Raw genomic sequence first — 20114 nt, forward strand, 5'->3', positions numbered from 1 at the left:
AAAAAAAGAAAAAAAAAAAGAAAAGTAAATTTATTTTGATAAGAAACTTGCTCTTCTTTTTCTCTTTTTCCATAATTCTCAAACTACTTTTCAGACCTCCCCTGTCAGTACCAAACACCCCCCATCCAAGTATGATGTGACATAGAGATGCATGGTTTTTTGCTCTTACCCCACCCTTTTTTGAGGTGTCCATGTTTTTTTTTTCATGTATGGTAAATGAAAAACTTTGCAGACCTTGTTTGCACTGAAGTTTGAGGTTCTAGGATAACTTCGTTTTGAGTTTTTCCTGCTATAGCCCACATAAAACCGCATAAACACCATTTCATTCGGAAATTACTGAATATATTATTGGAAATTGTGCCTTCCTTACCTGAGATCCAACATGTTTTTCATCAGACTTAATCAGGTGTCTTACATCTCTATCAGCGGATAAAAATGTGTGCGTGGAATCATGCGGATTTCCATTGAGTGTTTCGCTATCTAGTCCTCTAGTAGCAATAAAGACAATGAGAGTTTGACGGCAATACTGAATAGAAAAAAAATCGTGACAAAACTCAGAGAAAGGTAATTCCTTATCTTCCTATCTCCATTTCTCTTTACTTTTCTGTACTTTTCTGAAATTGCAAGTTTTACACCTAACGGGCATCTTCACGGAGGGTTTGCTTTTCTCTCGTGGTCACTTTGACCAGTTATCTACCTCACGGTTTTGCTGGAGTCTGCCGGTGTTGTGGGGTTTGCAGGTAAAGCCCCGTCTCACCACATCAGACGAAGCAGGCCAGAAGCCATGCTCAGGAGCTGGCTGAACAGGACTTCTGCCCTTTTGTCTCCCACAAGCAGCTTCTCTCTTCCTGATCTTTAAAAGCAAACACAAAACAAAAAAAAATGCTGTTTTTTTTCCTGATATTTAACTTTATTTGTCATTGCTTCTGTGCTGATGCTTTTTTTATTTTTATTTTTTTGCTGATGTTCATGTTAAAGCTTCATTTTTGGAAATGGATTTCCTGTAAAACTGGTAGATTTTTCTTTTCAAAAAAATGAATTCAGGCAGATCTCATTTATTTTTCTGAGCTCTCTATAAGAAATGCTGTCATTCAGTCGAGTCAAACTGCATTCATGCCAAAAACCAAAAAACTGAATTAAATCTGACAAGCAACCAGATTGAAAAACAGCAAAGTTTCACTTCTTGGAGGATAAATCAGATAAAACAGGATTTGTAAATTATACACACTAAAGACCAAAAGTGAAAAGCCAGCTTTTCCTTTTGTTTATCTTTCTCCTTTTTCTTTTAAAACACTTCTACACAGCGTTTAAGGAGAAGAGAACAGAACATAATGGTGCTTTTCTCTGACCAAAAACAGAAACGCTGAGCATTAATAAAAAACAGCCGGGCTTTGACAGAGTGTGCTGCCCCGTTCCAACCCTTTGTTGCAAAACGAACTGCAAAACTCAAAGAAGTAAAATTGTTTCTCATATTATTTCCTCATGTCACTTTCTACTGATCTCAAACAATCCTTCCCTTGCTCTCTTCTTTGAAAAGATTGGAATAAAAATAATGCTGAATAAACTGCTCTTCTCTTTCTCACATGTGAGTCTTGTCTTTTTTTTTAGTCATTGGTGTTCATTTATGGTAACATGTTTGTCGTACATTAATTAGGAAAAGAAAAAAAGAATCATGTAGCTGTGTGTGCACACAGGAAGACAAAATGAAAAAGTAAGGTTGATAACCATAAAAAATATTATGAAATACTTGTCTGAAAAAAAACATGTTTTTTACAATGCAGGCCAAAGCTATTTAAAAGACCCTGTAAAACATAAAAAACATTTTCTAACAGCTTTAAAATCATTTTGACAAATCACTAGAAAATATACATTTTATTCTGATTAAAATATGAGGCCAAACCAACAAAAATTAGAAAGGGTGTTGCAAAAAAAAAAAAGTCAGAAAGGGATTTATTTTATTTTATTTATTTATTTTTTAACTTGTCCTGTCCAACAGCTGAGCCAACAGATGCGGGCTGAGAGCTTCTTGTGTTGGGCAGATTTTACTGTCACAACAGGGATTTATTGAGTTCAGAAAGAGATTTCTGAAATATAAAATTAACAGGATTGGTAGAAAAATAATTAAAGGATAGCTTGCAAAAACGATTAAAAATAAAATATATCTATCTCAACTTTAGCAATTATAGAAATTTGAATTAAGCAAAAAAGTAAAGTTGAAATTTGTGGTTTGTTTATAACTGTATCAATTGCAAAAAACCTTAATAAAAATTAATTTAATCATAAATTAGAATTAAAGTGAATGATTGCTAAAAAAAAATATTGTATGTGTTACTATAATAAAAGTAAAAAAAATGGGAATAATATCTCAAAAAACTTACACACACAAAAAAGCTATTGTTTGACACTGAAAAGAATAGATTTAAAAACTGGAGTATCATGCATGTGTATTTTTTTTTTGTTTGTTTGTTTGTTTCAAACAGACTGTTTTATTTTGGCGGGCATCATGCTAAACTCCATTAATGATATGCTACTGCATGAAACAGCCTGTGAGCTCAACAGGACTTTCAACATTGAAAACTGGAAAAGAAAACTCAAAATTTCCAGCAGATCAAATCCATATTTTTGCATCAAAAGTAATTGTCTTCTCACTTTTCCAAACAAAGTGAAGTTTTGTGTCATAACCTCCATACCGATACTGCTGTTGAAATTAAAATCCTGTGAGTGACTCTCAAAATGCTGCGTCTGCACTAACCTCACCACATTATGCTTATGCAAATCCCTGTAAATTAATTTTTTGGCCCTCTGGTTTGAAATAATGATTCACTCAGCATTCCTGCGTTTTTGATACGAGGTTGGAAAAAGTTCAAGCATTTCCTGAAGCATGACTGAAACAGGAGTAAATACTCCACATCTGGAGGAGCTTTTAATGAGTGAAACACATCTGCTGCCCGAGCTGCACATCAGCTGGAGGCTGGATGTGTGACTTACTCCCAACTAAGACATCAGAATTGCTGTAATTAAAGACTATATGAGTGAGTGCATGTAGAAGGCGTGGCTCGTGTGTGCTCACTGCACCTCCCCTCTCCAAAAAAGTAACACTTTTTTATTGCTTTAAAGCATAAAATTTCGATTTCTGCACAGTTTCACCAAAAGTTGTGTCTGAGATTTCACACTTGCTCTCTTAGCAACTTCACAACACATAACTAAAAGGAATAACAGCCGAACAAAAATTTTTAATTAAAGCCGTCCAGTCCTAAAATACATGAGGTTAAGGGTGTTTGGCAGCAGAGGGCACTGTGACTCAAAGCACTTTCTTTTCATAGCAGATCTAATATCTCCTCACAGATGTCTCACAGTATGACTGCGCCTGATAGTATGTATGGAGCTTTGGACGGATCAGCTGAACGACATGCCCAGTACGGGTGCTCCTTCCCTATCCTATTTCCTGCACTATTTCAGGCACACAAGTCTTTGTAGTTTCACTCTCCGACCGGATCTCATTTTTAAGCTCAGACTTAGCACTGTTGATCCAGGAGACACTACGGCACCACGGCCCCATCCCTTACCAGTCTCAGGAAACATAACCTCCAGGACTCGAGATTATCTAACACACCCTCCAAAGACCAATAATCACCTTCGCCCAGCTACAGGAGAAAAAAAACTATATATATATTCTTATGTGTGGGGGTTTGTGCCATAAAGTTCATGCCTCGGGTCTCCATGGACAGGGGGACACATGGCACAGATCCTCCAAATAAGACCAAGGACAAAGGGGGTCAGGGATGTCAGGAGAGTCCAGGAATATAAATGTAACTTATCCGATGTGGTTCATGTTGTGACATTTCCTTGCATGAATAAACTTGCTTAGAAACGCATCTCTAAACTTCAGTAATCTAAACGAATACTTTCGTTTAAGTCGTTGTTTTTTGTTGAAACATGACATTTAGATGTGGGATGAGCTGAGGCTCAACAAATCAAAAATGTTTTGATAATATTACTTAGTCACTTTATATGTGAGTTTCAAGGATTATATTAATTCATGACGATGTCTGAGTAGCAAAGAAGGCCAGAATCATCAACTTTTTATTATATTGTACATGAAATCCCTAAAGAAAGGGACATTTTTTATAGCTTTTTTTTAATTATTGTGCTAAACAGGACATCTCAGAAATCAAAAGATCTCATTCTGCAAATGAGAGAGATTCATAAGTTGCAAATTATGTTGCAAAAAACTGCAGGTCCTTTCAACCAGTTACAGGTGACAGAAAAAGCAGAAGCACCTGCTGCACAAAAACAAAAGAATGAGAAGGGAAGATCCGTGAACCAGTTTTCAATGCAGGAGGAATTTTTAAAACAACCAGTCACTGTAAAATATAATCTGGAATATTAAAGGAATTACTTGTTTTAAACGTTAAATGGTAAATACTTAAATAATCCTTGAAGGCTCAGTTTTTTTTATGTGTCCTCCATCGTGAGTAAAATGTTAAAAACACCTAAACACAAACGTTGGGGTCTTTAAGAAATGTGTTGCAGTATCTCATGATAATTTACTGTCAGTTGAAGCACTAAAATATCAAGCAGTTTACACATTTTATCTAATTTTATATATGTACGTATAAATAATTAAGTAATGCAACTTTTTTCAAATTGTTCAGTAAATCATTCAGTAAAGTTGATTAAACAATATTAATACTAGCTATAAGCTAGTAATGTTAATTAATGAACAATAGCAGAAAATATTACTTTAATATTTACTGGATGCTTAAAAATGAACTAACAAATGTGAATAAAATGGACCCTTACTATTAACAGCTGTAACACAATGCTCTATTGTTACAACCCCAGTCGACCTGCTTTGTAATAAATAAAATAATAAAACTGCAGTTCCCTATCCAACTTCCTTTTATTTTAATCAATGGGTCTTTTGCTAGGAGCACTGCCAGTAAACACGTTGACTGAATTCATATAAAGATCTCTTATTCTGATTCAGATCCTTTTCTACTAATCATATTTCAAACACAGAATGCAGAATAACATGTTTGAGTGTCCCGATCAGTGTATTGAGCTAGCTGGACATCTACAGCCCGGGCTTGTCAGCATGTGTCTGCAAGAATTCAACTCAGCTGGGCTCCTGTGGAGGTTTTAGTCTACACCAATGCCAAGCAGCTAATAAAAAGAAGCTGCACGTTTCAAGGCCTCTGGGACTTGATCTCCTCTTGCAAAGTGTGGGAACGTGCTTCATTATTTTGTCCCACTCACCAATGAGCACCTGCATTCTTGTCATACCGCTGCAGGAAGGAGGCTGTATTGCGGAACTGGCACTCCCTCCGTGCCCCTCCATGCTGCAGGGAGTTAAGTCAACTTGAATAAACATGAGCCCCCACACTCCAGATCCACAGTCATCACAAAGCCCCTGCCTTTCGGTCAGGAGTGTTGTGGTGCAGCCTCTAGAGTGCAATGCTAGCACATCAGTCAGGCCGGCTCTTAATAAAGGAGAAGGCTCCCGTGGAGGTCTCAGAGCCGGCAGTTGTTGCTGTCGCTCATTATCACTGCAGCCTCCCCTGTGCTCACACATACGAGCGAGCCGGAGCTTGTACAGACACCCACACATGACCCCCACATGCATGCACACTCACTCGCTTTCAGACACACACACACATGAGCCAACAAGCATGGGTAGCAGGGTCACCCCTGTGCCATGCTTCATAAAGGGCGCCGTTACAATAGGTTTACTGTTACTCTGACAGCAGCCGGGACACAATAGGAGCGAATGTGGCGGCCTCCTGCCTCCCCGTTTCTCCGAAACGCTTCCTTCATGGCAACGAGGACAGACTGAGACCGGACAGCATGTTATCAGAGGATGGCCCTGAAGGTGAGAAACGTTTGGCTGAATAATTTATGGATCTGTTTTGGTTTGTTTAGACCCAGCTCTGTTCTCCCACAGTAACAAAGTGCCTGGGGTCTGGACAGATTTAAAAGACAAGTTGTGATGAATTTGACACAGCATTTTCAGCTTTTCAAAATAAGATTGCCAACTCCCCAGATATCAGCTGCAAGGGATTTAAACCGAGCGAACCGAAGTCAGGTTGGAGAGCTTGTGAGGTGCAAATGCGTCTTCTGATTTACGCCTGAAGCGCCAAATGATCAAATGCAAAAACAAAAGGATGCAGAGGAGAGAAGCAAGAGGACTGACAGGCACAGTGAGGGGAAGAATGAATGCAACACACATCTAGAAATAGGCTGGAAGAAATGGGTCGTTACTAAGAGGGGGTTGAAATTTAGGGGCAGAAGTGGGGTTTGGTCTGGGGTGACAGATGGGACTCTCTCAGATTCAGCGGCGGGGGCCGTGGGGGCGTGGCGCTAAATAGTGGGATTCCTCTGAGTTGGGGCTAGCAGGGATATTGGCTGTGCAGCTGTCAATGGTTCAGCACCTATGCAGCTCCACGCCCTCTGACCTCTTGATTTGCACACGCATGCACAGAGTTTCAGATCACGTAACCGACCTGCAGGCCCGTTTTTACCAGAAGTTAATCGTCAAGCTGCCAAAGCAGTGTGGAGGTGGCAATAGTGATTCATACCTAAGTTAAAAATTAACATAACTTCAGTAATTTCGTCTGGATAATAGAGTTAGCGGCTGTATTTGTTCATGGTGTGGTTTGTCTGAATTTCAGTGGTATTGTCCAACAATTAAAAAAGTTAGACTGTAATGTCTGATGGATCCAAACGGTTAGAGTTATGAGGAAATAAACAGGAATTTCAACATCAGAATTATCTAAGGAAAGTTTGCTCTGAATCAGAACAAGGGAGTTTGGTGAGTGAAACTGACTCATTAAGAATCTTGGTTTACATTTCCCCAAATAACGTAAAAGTTTGGTGAACCAATAGGATTTCTGCTTTCACTTTGATGCACCAGCCGTAGCATTTCGGGAATCGGGTGTTTTTGTTTTATTCAGTCCTGAAACAGTCCTGGACTACAAGAACCAAATTGTTGACACAATTATTTCATACTGCGCCTTTGAGTGAAAATTTCACCCCCACCACTCAAAAACCCTCAACAATGTAAATGCACTAATCCCCCGGTGAAAAAGGATTTTTGACAAAGTGTGAAATCTGGCAATGTTCACTTTTTTGCACAATTTGGAAATGAAAAAATGTGTTTGAGTGATATTCACAAAATTGTACACACATGCCACAAGCTTAAGTCTATAACCACCACCAAAGTTTTGTTTAACTTTGACCACAGGAAAAGGCCGCCATCTTGAATTAAAAAAAATACCCTCTACAAATAAAAACTCCTCTTAGGAAGTTTGATCTATAGCCTCATAACTACTCGAGCATCAGTTGGAAGCCACTACAGGAAAAAGATTGGATTTAGAAGTTGCAGATTTTGAATAGCGTTAGCCTTGTGAGCTAGCAAAAGTGGTGTTCCCTTGTTGTTCGCACAACTTTAACTGGAATATTGGATACATGAATTGTTAGCTCAAGCTGAACGAAATCATATAACACATGATAGGAACATTTTAAAAATGTGGGCGTGGTTTACAAAAAATCTCCGTTGCCAAGGTAATCTGAAATTTTACTTTTGCGGATTCTTCTAAAATCTACATTGATTTGTTTATTACCCCCAGGAGATGAAAAAATAAAATGGTTGCTATGGAGATAAACCAACATAAAAGCCGCCATTTTGAAATAATAATGGGGCAGAGGGGCATACTTGTGGCTTTAATTTTTTTTTCTACTTAAAAAATAAGTTTAGAACTTGTTTTCTGACATCAAATTAGGAAGGAATAAACTAGTTTTAAAATAAAACAATGTCAAAACGTACACTTATTGAAACTTTTTGCACAGTTGGATTACAAAAACAAAATATATTACTATTTCTTTTAATTAAATGTCAGATTTTTTGTCCTAGACCACCAGTCAGACTAAAGTGAACCACAATGGAAGTGGCTGTGACACCAAAATAATGAAGGGAGCTAAGAGAACAGCATTCACTCTTGTAAATGGGACAGCTTTAGAATGAATGACTCTCTGGCTGACTGAGTGAAGCCAGGTGATCTATAACAGATAAGAAGCCATAACTGCAGGACAAAATCCAACACAAGAAAGGTTGTTAAGACAACAACAACAACCCGCTTCAGCCTTCACTATGTTTCAACACTCATGTTTGATCCCAGAGTAAAGGGGATTAATGATATGTGAAGCAAGAACACGTGGTTAAGTCAAAACGACTTAAATGGTGCGTTTACAGACCGTCTTTAGTCTAGTTTAACCTGTCCTCTTTGTTGGAACTTAATCCTCATTATTTATGGATTTGACAAACTGTTTATATGTCTCTCACGCCCACAAAAGTAAACGACAAATTACTTAGAACAGATTTATGCTGCGGCTGGCTGGGGAAAAGTAGGGGGTGCGCGCGTGAGGTGCGCTCGCGCTCCCGCCTCGTTTTCTCACCTGGACGGAAGTGAACTGAAAGGCTGCGCAGGTAAAAGCAGCCTCTCACCTCCTCCTCCTCTTCTCCAGGTGCCGCGCGACGGCTGCGCTGTCCCGCTCCGCTCTCGCCTGAGGATCATGGATAGGTTTCACGCCTGTAAATAGCTCCTGAGCCAACTTGAAACATTCTTCTTATGTTTCTTTCCAACCAGTAACCTGCCGGACTGATGGGGTTTCTACTGCTGAGCCTGATTCTGCAATACTGGATCCACACCGTGGAGGGTAAGCGGGGGGGGGGGGTTGGTTCCGTTTTTATGCGTAAACATGAGCAGCAATATATGTCATGTTTATGTCAAAAACTACTTTTTATTGAATTTTATAGATTTTATTTGGATATTTAAGAAAATATATATTTTTGTAGTTCAAAAGGTTAGTTCCCACAACCCTAAAAAAAAAAACTAAAAAAAAAAAAAAAAACCTAACAATGGAAATACTACAGTGCCATACAAATATGCTGGATGTCAACAAGTTGAGCTCTCCTGTGTTCATGTGGGCTGCAGGATCCTGCTCAGAAGGCAGCGTTGTGACCTGTGATGAGTGTCTGCAGCTCGGTGCTAACTGTGCCTGGTGCACAGAGGAGGTAATCAGCAACAAGTGCACCAAACCACAACACTTGCACAAAAAGAAGAGGATAAACTGTACGGTTTTACTGGAACCTGCCAATCATCCAATGTGTTGCTTTTGTTTCTCAGAATTTCACAGACTGGTTTTCAGTCTCACAAAGGTGTGACACGCTGAATAATTTGTTGGAAAGGGGATGTGACAGAGCCCACATCTATTTACCCGTCTCTGAAGCCCAAATTCTTCAAGATCGACCTCTAGAGAAGAAGCCAGGCGCTGGAAATCAGACTCAAATCTCCCCGCAAAAAATGTCCCTGAAGCTGCGACCTGGTATGCAGTCGGCAGACTTAAATTTATTATTTCGTCCCTCATTTTTTTTTAACAAAATTGTATTGTTTGCCTTCAGGTAGTGAGGTGACTTTTCAAGTAAAAATAAAGCACACCGAAGATTATCCTGTGGACATCTACTACCTGATGGACCTGTCTGCATCCATGTATGATGACCTAGGGAATATCAAGGACTTGGGTTCTTCTCTGTCTAAAGAGATGGCCACACTTACCAGTAAATTCCGGATGGGTTTTGGATCGTTTGTAGAGAAACCTGTCCTTCCTTTTATCCAGATCACAGAGGAGCAACTGGGAAACCCTTGCAGGTGTGACCCCATCACTCAGCAGAACATGAACTTGAAACATCTCCTTATTTTATTTCTGTATTTTTATATGTTTGTTTTTCTCCCCATTTGTCCAATACAGCGACACAACCGTGGTTTGCCAGCCAACCTTTGGCTATAAACACGTCTTACCCCTGACAAGCAGAACTGACAGGTTCAACGAGATCATCGCAAAGCAACAAGTGTCCGGAAATGTTGATCCGTTGGAGGGCGGATTCGATGCCATCATGCAAGCAGCTGTTTGCGGGGTAAGATAGTTTAAAGTTAATAGGTGATTAGAAATGCCAGCCATATACCTGTCAGCTGATTCTTACTCACATCTCAGTCATGTCCAGCACTTTGCTGGTAAGTAGGAGCTGAAATCTGACTGGGACGAGTTCTTCCGAGGGCCTCATTTAGTAAAAGTGAGTTTCTGTGTCACCGACTCGTATTCTATGATTAGTCATTGTGGCTCTTACAGGACAAGATTGGCTGGAGGAATGATTCGATGCGTCTGCTGGTTTTCGTCAGTGATGCTGATTCACACTTTGGGATGGATAGTAGGTTGGCTGGCATTGTGATTCCCAATGATGGCCAGTGTCACCTGGACGAGAACAATGAGTATTCCATGTCTACAGTGCAGGTAAACCTCGAGCTGAAACAAAAATATATGTTGATAGAGTTCTGGCTTTGTTTTTGCTCCTCAACCTTTTTCCAAACACTTCAAAAATTCATTTTGTGTCATTGAAACTTAGCTACACGTAAAAACCTGGCTGCTAACGGATCAGATCTCTCCACTTTTTGTTGTCATTTTTGGTTAAACTGATACCATCAGAAACACAAATCCGTCTTCTTTTATCCAGCTCTAGCATGTATTTATAACCTAAGCAGCATTTCTTTCTAAAACTCAACTGAATCCTCCATCTCTACTGCCTGTCCAGGAATATCCAACTCTCGGTCAGCTGATCGATAAAGTGGTGGAAAACAACATCCTGCTGATATTTGCTGTAACAGATGATAAGATAAACATTTATAAGGTAAAATGTGGGGTTCCCCTCTTTCAAGTTTTGCAGGTCTAAAAAGAAAGAGTGATTTTTAAATCCTTTCTGACATAAACATTTTGATGTACTGACTTCATTCAACCTGTTAGAACTAGCCCAGCCTTTTTGCTGCTTCTCTTTTTGCTTTTGAAACCCCAGGCAACACTACCTACGTTTGTTACAATGACTCTTCTGTTTACTTGTTTTTTTTTTCTTTTCAGAATTATGCGGATCTCATACCTGGCGCCACAGTCGGCGTTCTGGCAAAGGATTCAGGGAATGTCCTGGAACTGATTGTGACGGCGTACAAAGTAAATAAAGAGGCTGGTCGAGCAACATTAGCAAACAAACACTCGATAATCGGGAAAAAATATGGCGGTTATGTTTAGTACGATGAATGGGAGGCTACAGTCTTTTCTTTTCCTCCTCATTCTCCTGCTGTTCATCCTTCGCTCTGCGTTGTAGTCCATTTTTTCTTATACCATGCTGTGCTTTTGCTTCAGCAAGTTCCTGCTTGTCCCGGCTGTTTGATGTCCTCGCCCCTCTGACTCTGCCTCACTCTTTCTTTGCCTCAGCCGTTCTTAGTCTTGTTTTGTAAACCCCCCCGCCGCGCCAGCAGTGACTGCTGGTGGTACTACACAGTCCTTTAATTACTTTGTCACTTATGGCCCTTTCGACCACACCTGGAGAGGAGTTTCTTTTCCCACAAAAGCAACACAAATTACACTTTATGATGGGCAATAGATCAAAATGTGGCTCTAAAGACGTTGCGTCCCGTAAATGTTCCCCCCGCCACAGCTAAACAAAGGACGGCGTACAGGTACATTCCTGAAGGAAGTTAACCCTCCGATGGCTCCCAGACACTTCGTCACAGAGTCCATTTGTCATTTTCTCTCCAGCAGCGGTTAACTGTCATTCTTTCTTCAGTATCACCAAGCACACCTGGGCTGATGACTCACTGCAAAGGCAGGACGTTTCAAGCAGTTAACAGATCATAGGTCACTGCAAGGTTAGAGGAATCATAGATTAAAGAAAGCCCCTCTTTTAAAAAACAACAGGCGTTTGATGGTTCCTGAGGTTGGCTGTCCCATGAAGGGAATGTTTGTCTTCAGCACCAGCTGCCTCTTCATTCATAAGGGCTTCTGTTTTTCAGGAACTCCGATCTGAGATTGAGCTGGAAGCTCTTGGAGACACAGAGGAGCTGCGTATGTCCTTCACCGCCATGTGTCCTAACGGGACGACCTTTCCCGATGTGAAGTACTGCTCCAACATCAAGCCTGGAGAGACGGTCAGCTGCTTCTGCTTTTTGTAGTTTGTTGTTGAAAATGAAAATTTTAAGGAGTATTCAGACTGGAAAAGTTTGTCAGTCTGCTTAACTTGGTCCAGATGAGTCCTGAATCTTGTGTTTGGCCTGTATTCAGACTGCTGTCAACCGGGCATTTTTGTTCCAGACCAACGCTCGTAAACAAAACCATGTGACTAAAGATCTCTTGAGTCATTGGCCAGGAATTACAAGGTTGGAGCAAACCAACGAGAGAAAGAATTGTCGAAGTTCTACGCTTTGCAATCCTTGTCGGGATAGTTCACTTATTCATTTTATTTTTTTTCACTTGAACGTCTGTACCAACTGTGCCTGCTACTTTGGTACCGGGAGGCATGCTGCAAGCCATTTTATCAGTTACTGTGTCTCATTGTTGCTTCTTTCCTACTCTGTTTAAATCCCATAATTCCTTGCTACGGTGGCCATTTTGGTCCAGTTGTTCGACTGCGAGCACCAGAGCTAAGTCAAACCGAGGACACCTTGAAAGCTGGGTCAGAGAGCGGTTCCTGGTCCAGACCAGGGTCCGCTTGGGTACATACTGAAAATTTATTTCAGATTGAAACAAACTCTGGTTCACTTTAAGTGATCCAGTGAACACCCTAAGGCTGGCTTGTGCAGTTCAAAGTGCTGTAAAGTACCTCATAAACTAATGACAGACAGATAAGATAGGTATAGTTGTACTTAGTACAACAGCTGAAGTGAATTTAAAAATCTAGAATATTTATGAGAACAAATCATATTTCAAAAAATGTAGATAAAAACATAAACCACAGCAAAGGGATGTATACTCTTAGCTTAGAGAGGCAAGAAGCTAATAAAGTATTAAGATTTAAGCATCAAATTCGCATGAGGTCGATTAAGATTTAATCATAAAACAACAATATTCGTAACATAGAAACTCATTTAATGTTGCAAAATTAATATGTTGATTTTTCAGTTACATCATTGACTTAATCCTGTTTAGGATTATGAGGGAATTGTTTTATTTTCAAATGGGTTAGATTTTGGTCTAGTTCTAGGATTATAAACATATATTAATTCTTAGAAACATGGTTGTAAATTTCTCCTTGAAGGCAACAATAAAAGCATTAAAGAGTGTCTTTTGTCTGAGTTAGCCCTCATATTAGTTTAGACAATCCACAAATTTTTGTTGTAAAATATGTTTTTTAATCTGTTTGGATAAAATCGATAAAAAGTTGAAGTGATTTTTACAGTCTGATTCAAAAGAGTTGACATTTGCAAAAAGAATATATATATATATTAGAGCTGTCAGGCGATTAAAATGTTTAATCGCGATTAATCACATTTTGTCCAGAGTTAACTCGCGATTAATCGCGAATTAATATGTGGCCTTTTTTTAGGAAAAAAATGTGTGCTTCGTGTAATTTAGCAGTTCTACATTAATTATGAAAACAAGGATGGCAAAATTAATAGTTTCATCAGAAATACTTTATTTTGTAACATTGTATTGAGATAAACTTTCTTAACATTAAAGGCTGTAACATAAAATGCCTAACAAAAGCCCAAGTGCAAGTGAAGGGCATTTTAAATTCAAAACTTCAATCAACGTTCAGTAAAATAAAATAAAAAACATCAAAAATAAAATTTCCATAACACTTTCATGTTCATTTTTTGTCAGGACCAAATCTTTTCCTCCTCTGCTGAACTACAGTAATAAATGAAATAGAGATTTATCATTTCCATTTAACTTTTGTTTTTTAAAACATTAAAGACTGAGAAAAGCAGGATACTCTGTGGACAGTTTGACAGTCTGTTACTGCCGCCGCGTTCTCTGGCTGGAGCTCGATGTAGCGACGTGTCCAGCGGAGCTCAATCCATGAATATGCCGGCAGACAGACCGCTATGCTGGGGCTGGATCACCCTTAAACCTCCAGAACATTTAAAACGTCCCCCGGTGCGCTTGCTGTTCGGAACGTCGGGGGTCTGCAGCTCTCGGGACGCGGCGCCGGACGCAAGCCGGTACCACCAGACGTGGTGCTGGACGCGAACCGGAGCCGGGTTAGGGTGTAGGAGGTCTCCAGGTCCTAGTGCGGGGCCGGTTCTAGCTAGCAGCTCGGTGGTTGAAGACCCAACGGTGATCTAGTGAGAGCAGCCGGTGAGTTAGAGGGCGGGACGCCCACCCGGTATGGAAAGGCACGTATGAGAAAATCCGCGATTAATGAGTCAAAAAAATTGTCGGCGTCAAGCACATGTCAGATTAACGCGTTTTTAACGCGCTAAATCTGACAGCCTTAATATTTATATATATATATATATTTAAATAATTGAATCAGGGCTTTATTTATAAAAGAATACATCTATTTTCTGTTTATTTAGTTTTCATAAAAGAGCAAGAAGTGACGTTATTGAAGTAAAATTACTCTAGGTCATGATAACCAAACCAAAACACTGAATTTGGAAATGCTTTTTACTATAGTATATATGAAAAACTAATAAAGATTGTTGCTTTTTTTTAAGCTAAATTACAGATCTAAAGTTTCAGTTTGTTTAAACCTTAATTATAACCGTATTTTTTGCAGTGAGCATTGATCAGTTCTGTTTGCATCATGGGAGCTCTCCTCTCTTTGACAGGTGGTCTTCAACGTGTCGGTGGAACTTCCAGGATGCCTGTCAGGACTGCGACACTTCTCTCTGAAGGCGGTGGGCCTTCAGGACAGCTTAGATGTGGAACTGGAGTCTCTTTGTTCGTGCGACTGCCAGCAGCCTCCGACAGCAAACAGCAGCCAGTGCACTGAGGGCCAAGGCGTCTTCCAGTGTGGTGTGTGCGCCTGTCAGCCGGGCTTCCTCGGAGCTCAATGCGAATGCAATGAGGAGACTGCTTTGTTGAGCAACTGCCACGCAACCAATGACTCAGAGAAATGCAATGGTCAGGGGGACTGTTATTGTGGCCAGTGTGTGTGTCACAAATCCAGCTTTGGCCGCATCTATGGGCCTTACTGTGAGTGCGACAATTACTCCTGTGTTCGCTTCCGGGGAGAGCTCTGTGGAGGTGACTAATCATAGACGACCTTTTCACTTTTTCTTTTTCTTTTTTTGGCGTTGAGCTTGTTTCTGAAAGGATTTCATGTTTGAAGGTCATGGTGTGTGTGACTGCGGGGACTGTCACTGTGAAAGCGGATGGACGGGGGATTACTGCAACTGCAGCACTGACACTGACACATGCATGTCTGAGGACGGCGACCTCTGCAGCGGCAGGGGGATATGCAACTGCGGGAAGTGCGTTTGCACCGTTCCCGGAGCATCCGGGGACAAGTGTGAGAATTGCCCAACATGTGGAGAAGCGTGCATCTCTGCAAGGTGAGCACACGCTCATGCATTAATGCGCTTTTAGGTGAATAGGATGGGAATGTAGTAACTTTGTCAGCTTTACTGCTATGATTCATATTTGCTTCCCTTGAAGATATAGGCTGTTTTCTCCTCCCGCCACATGATCTGTCTGTGCTTTTGAGTTCAGGGATATCAGGTTTTGATCCTCTTGTTCACATGTGTCTACACCTTCAATGTGACATCAAAAGACACTAATGTCCCCAACACAAGGCTAAAAGATTTCCTTTCCCCATTGTAAAGCAGCTGTCAGGCTTGGTGCTATTTGATACTACTGTCTGAAGGGCGACCGCTGGTAGAAAATGAGTTTAAGTCTTGGGAACACTGAGCACCGGGATTCCTCCTCATCAAGTCTCGCTCAAAAAAAATCTCAATTTTTTTTTCCTGTCTGCTTTGACAACAGGACCTGTGTGGAATGCCACCTTCAAGACGAGGAGGAACTTGGTCTATGTGAGCATGAGTGCAGCCGGGCGAAAATCGTGGTCAACGTGACATCAGATAAAGGTATCTATAGTTTACCTTCGCTGGATTGAGGATGGGGCAAGGTATCGCTGCCAAAGTACCGAAACAATTGGAGTTTTGTTACAATTCTGCAAGATTTGATGAAATACAAATAAGGTTTTCAATGAGCCGCTTTTCTCCTTCAGAATCTACTGGAATTATGTTGATCATGTAAGAATTGAAAACGTACAAAATGTTAAAGTTTTGAAGATTTTGATTTTGAAGCATCACAGATTTTAAAGAGTTAATTGAGAATCATTCATTTGCACAGTATGTCACTAATGTGTGGACCAGTTTAAAATCCATTAAAGTTGAGTTTAGAGGAAATGTTTAAAATAAATCTACAATATACCACAAAATAAAAAAGGAGCTGATTTCTTTTGACAGATTTTCATCATCTTTTTTATTGATAAACGGCACAGATTTATGTCAAATCTATTAAAAAAAACCTGTTTCGAAATGACCCTGAAGCTCGTTGACTTGTTTTAGCTAATCGATTGTTTGATGCATCACAGCATCCAAACCTGAAAAACGCATTTTCTTGACAAGACAAAGGACGTTTTACAAAAAGTAGTTTTTGCAACTGTCTCTGGAGACGGATCAATGATAAGCAAACAACACCTACTTTTCCTCAGGTGCCATGCAGAACCAGATCTCAAACAGGTTTGAGGTTGATGTGATTTGGCATCTTATTTGTTATCTATGTTAGTGGCAAATAGGTTTATTTAAAAATAATAAAAAATGTCCATGAATGAAGTAACACGATTTTCAAGATGATTTTGCATGTAAAAATCTGTTTAAAATAATCGTGGTCTTTGAGTTGCTGAATCTAAAAGCTCCAGCAGGGGTCAGTGGTTTGGAGGAATCTGACCTCCATCAACTCGGGTGTCCCCCTGCAATCTGCACCCGTCTCCACTGCACAGCTCCATCCACGACCTTTCTGAGAGGTGTGGAACAAAAGGAAACATATTATTTACCTTGTCGTACAGGCAGCTCTATTATCGTCTGAACAGTCGAAGGACCTGAACGTCCTTCACTGAAGACTTCAGAGTCGCTGCATTTGAGCAAGCTGAGAGGCATATCTGATCATCAGCTTGGAGTTTCAGGCTTCGTGTGGTTCACACACACACACACGACCACAAACCAGATCGCAGTCTTTGATATGGAAATCACAATGACAGCACAATAGAGGAGACTATATGCTCCACAGTCAGTAGGGAAATCTGATATATTTACGATCCACTTGTTTCTCAGGTAGAACAGCTAGACTTCTCCTTTCTGTTACAGATTATTACAGTAACCCGTCCATGCCGTGCACTCTGAAGATGGAAAACGAATGCTGGGTCTCTTTTAACGTGGTGGAGGATGAGACGGGAGTCATTGCTTACAATCTTCAGAAATACGGTTGGTTTTGCAACACCAGTAGATAAAGAGCGATTTACTCTTCAGCTCACGGTCTGTGCCTTTGTCAGGATGCCCGGAGGCCCCCGACATCCCCATGATCATTCTGGGGGTGTCCCTTTCCGTTGTGTGCATTGGCCTCATCCTGCTGGCTGTGTGGAAGGTGCTGGTTTCAGTCCACGACAAGAAGGAGGTGGCCAAGTTTGAGGCAGAGAGAGCAAAAGCAAAATGGCAAACGGTAGGATGAACAAAATTGTTGGTCATTGCAACACTGAAATAAACTACTAATATAAGTCACTCCAGGAGCCAAAAATGCATTATAAAATCATATGGAAGTTGCATCTGGGGAAGAAAAGCATTAGTCCAAGAAAGAAAAAGAAAAACAAGAATTAAAATGTCTCAATGAAAATGAGAAAAATATTGTCAAGTTCCAGAGAAAAACGATCAGATTCTCTTCCATGTTCGTTTTGGATGGCGCTTCTTCTGTGTTGCTGTCAGTGGTAAATACTGATATACATATCTTTAGCGCCCTCTAGTGGCTGTTAGTGGAAAACAACTGTTAATGGACAACCGGTTGTTGGTGAAAATAGTAATTATATGGGAAAATATGTATTTTTTATAATCACTTATGAATTGTTCCAGAGTATAAGTCACACCCCCTACCAAAACCCTGCAAAGAACATGACTTATACCCCCTTTTTATAGAATATTTCTCCTAAATAAGCACATTGGTTTTTACTACTTCTAGGTCTATAGTTGCCAGGTTGCAACCTCCAATTCCACTTTTTTATTGTATTCTTCAAAATCAGAAATTTTTTGGGCGACTGAAATTTAGCTCTGAGCTCTTTATGTCTCATTTTAGAGTTCTCTCATACATTCCATAACCTATTATATCTGTGGTTCTCTTCTGATACTCATAAACCACAGAGAAAAACTGTTCCACAACAACACCGCAGGACATCTGATCCACGATACTCTTACTAATGTTTTGTTTGTTTTTTTTTTCTCTTAAGGGAACCAATCCTCTCTTCAAAAGCTCAACATCTACATTTAAAAATGTAACTTACAAGAACTTATACAGAGAGGAATTTAACAATGATTCCTTACTGGTGATAAACTGGAAGCAGTGACAGCATCGTTTAGGTACGCCTCTGTGTGTGTTTGCGGATGAATGCGTGTTTGTGTGCGTGAGACAGAAATCTTTGTGTTAATATGACACAGCAGAAGTGCACTGTCCGTGTTGTGCTGTGAATCACTGAACAGCACAATGGAATAATTTAACACAGTTGTTTGTGTACTTGAGGTGCTGCTTAAGAAAAGATGATGTTCAACTACTGAAAGATCTTATTTTGTTCAGACATATGTAAATATTCTGGTTTAATATATTGTTTGTTGTACTATTGAGACAGGCTGAGCCTTGAATGTAAATATTTGTTGTTGTGTTGTTTGTTTTTTTAGTGACATAAATAAAGATTTTAAGCTATAGTGAAATGTATTTGTTAGTTTGGATTTATAAAGAAAGGGAAGGAAAAATGGGGGAAATAATTTTGCTTTTTCATTTGAAAGAATTTAGGGATAATATGTTTGTAAAAATACTTCAATGATTCATTGTTGTACCTTAAGAGTTATTATATTATGGGATAAGACAAAATCATTGGCTAAGTCAATTTCCATTTATCTACAGCTGTCATTTATCTTTCGATCAGTTTTTCTTTAATTGTATATTTAGCACCACCCTGAGGAACCATGAAGTAGTGATAGTAGAAGTGGCCAAATATGACCGAAGCGTTTTCATCTAGTTTTAAATATTATATTTGGCTGAAGGGCATCAGTCACAATACAAGAGTATTTCTATCCTTCCGCCTGCAGTGAAAGGAAAAAATACATAATTTCGTCTGTCCTAAATTTTTCATTTTTGGTAGCTTATCAAAAGTTTGTTTAGTCTACAAACATTATAAAGATTTTTTTTAATTACAAAAACTAACTAATGTATGAATAAAATGATATAGGAGTTAGTTTTGTGCAGAAACTATGTCCTAGAAAATACACAAATTCATTTAAATAGACTACTTTTTGCTAATAAACTTTAATTTTGACCATCCATATAAATTCTTACTCCAAATAAACGTAAAGCCCAGAGGAACTGATCGACATGGTAGAATTGGGGGGAAAAAAGGAGAAAAAACAAATGCGTATTTAGTGCCCTGAAGTTAGAAAACTTTCGGAATGTGTTTTGAAGGAGTCTAGCAAACTTTTCGGATGTGCAGACAGAGCTCGTGTGGCTCCAGGCTGCGGTCCTCCTCTGGTTCGAGTCTAAATAAAGCGGCGGCTCTCCCCCAGTGGAAACGGCGCGGAGCGGCAGGAATGCACAGCGGACAGCAGCAGCGTCTCCGTCAGACGTGACGTCGCTGGTTCCCCGCTGAAAAACTCCACTCGGTCAAAGTTTTCCAGGAGGAGAGAGAGGGGGGGCCCAAAACACCGCCGCGGTTCGACCGGAAGTCCCGGAATGTTCGGGCGCGCGCCCCGCGGCTCCTCACTCCGTTATCGAAATGTTGGACCGCCGCGGCCCCGCGGCGCTCGCGGCGCTTTTCTGTGCGGCCGTGCTCCTGGCGGAGAGCGGCCGGAGTGTCAGCGGGGAGGACGAGGAGGTGCTGGAGGAGAAGCAGCTCGCGGAGTTTAACAGTAAGTTCATCAACTCTCCGGGGGTTCGAGCGCGGCGCGGCGGCTGTGCGGGGCGGCCGCACCGCAGCATCCTGTCATTTTTCTGGTTGAACGTGGCACAGTTAGAAGGATTCAGGGTAC

The 20114-nt window shown here is 40.4% G+C and overlaps 2 protein-coding genes across 3 annotated transcripts in view; both read left to right on the forward strand.

Moving 5' to 3' along the window:
• The first annotated feature begins 5672 nt into the window (after window positions 1-5672).
• On the forward strand, window positions 5673-18818 carry itgb6 (integrin, beta 6). Of its 2 annotated transcripts, none has more exons than XM_024296346.2 (16): window positions 5673-5872; window positions 8646-8715; window positions 8994-9073; window positions 9186-9384; window positions 9461-9707; window positions 9808-9973; window positions 10186-10347; window positions 10646-10741; window positions 10966-11055; window positions 11898-12032; window positions 14658-15075; window positions 15161-15383; window positions 15814-15914; window positions 17199-17315; window positions 17384-17550; window positions 18326-18818. In XM_024296346.2, the coding sequence occupies exons 2-16, from the start codon at window positions 8661-8663 to the stop codon at window positions 18440-18442; spliced, it is 2373 nt and encodes a 790-aa protein (XP_024152114.1). In that variant the 5' UTR covers window positions 5673-5872; window positions 8646-8660; the 3' UTR covers window positions 18443-18818. The 2 variants fall into 2 exon arrangements, with proteins under 2 accessions (XP_024152114.1, XP_024152115.1); XM_024296347.2 differs by lacking the exon at window positions 5673-5872 and adding an exon at window positions 7825-8485.
• A 680-nt stretch (window positions 18819-19498) lies between these two features.
• pla2r1 (phospholipase A2 receptor 1) overlaps window positions 19499-20114 on the forward strand; it is a 27757-nt gene continuing 27141 nt past the window's right edge. Inside the window, exon 1 of the mRNA XM_024294908.2 lies at window positions 19499-19994. Coding sequence (XP_024150676.1) covers window positions 19862-19994 — 133 coding nt within the window. The 5' untranslated portion in view covers window positions 19499-19861. The remainder of the gene's footprint in view (window positions 19995-20114) is intronic.

Source organism: Oryzias melastigma, linkage group LG3, assembly GCF_002922805.2.
Source record: "Oryzias melastigma strain HK-1 linkage group LG3, ASM292280v2, whole genome shotgun sequence".
In the NCBI taxonomy this organism is placed as follows: Eukaryota; Metazoa; Chordata; class Actinopteri; order Beloniformes; family Adrianichthyidae; genus Oryzias; species Oryzias melastigma.

Excerpts from the sequence above, each read along its gene's own strand:
- itgb6 (XM_024296346.2), top strand. The coding sequence starts at position 8,661 with ATGGGGTTTCTACTGCTGAGCCTGATTCTGCAATACTGGATCCACACC. Across the intron at positions 10,742-10,965 it reads ATAAGATAAACATTTATAAG|AATTATGCGGATCTCATACC; the intron begins GTAAAATGTGGG and ends TTTTCTTTTCAG. Across the intron at positions 15,384-15,813 it reads GAAGCGTGCATCTCTGCAAG|GACCTGTGTGGAATGCCACC; the intron begins GTGAGCACACGC and ends CTTTGACAACAG.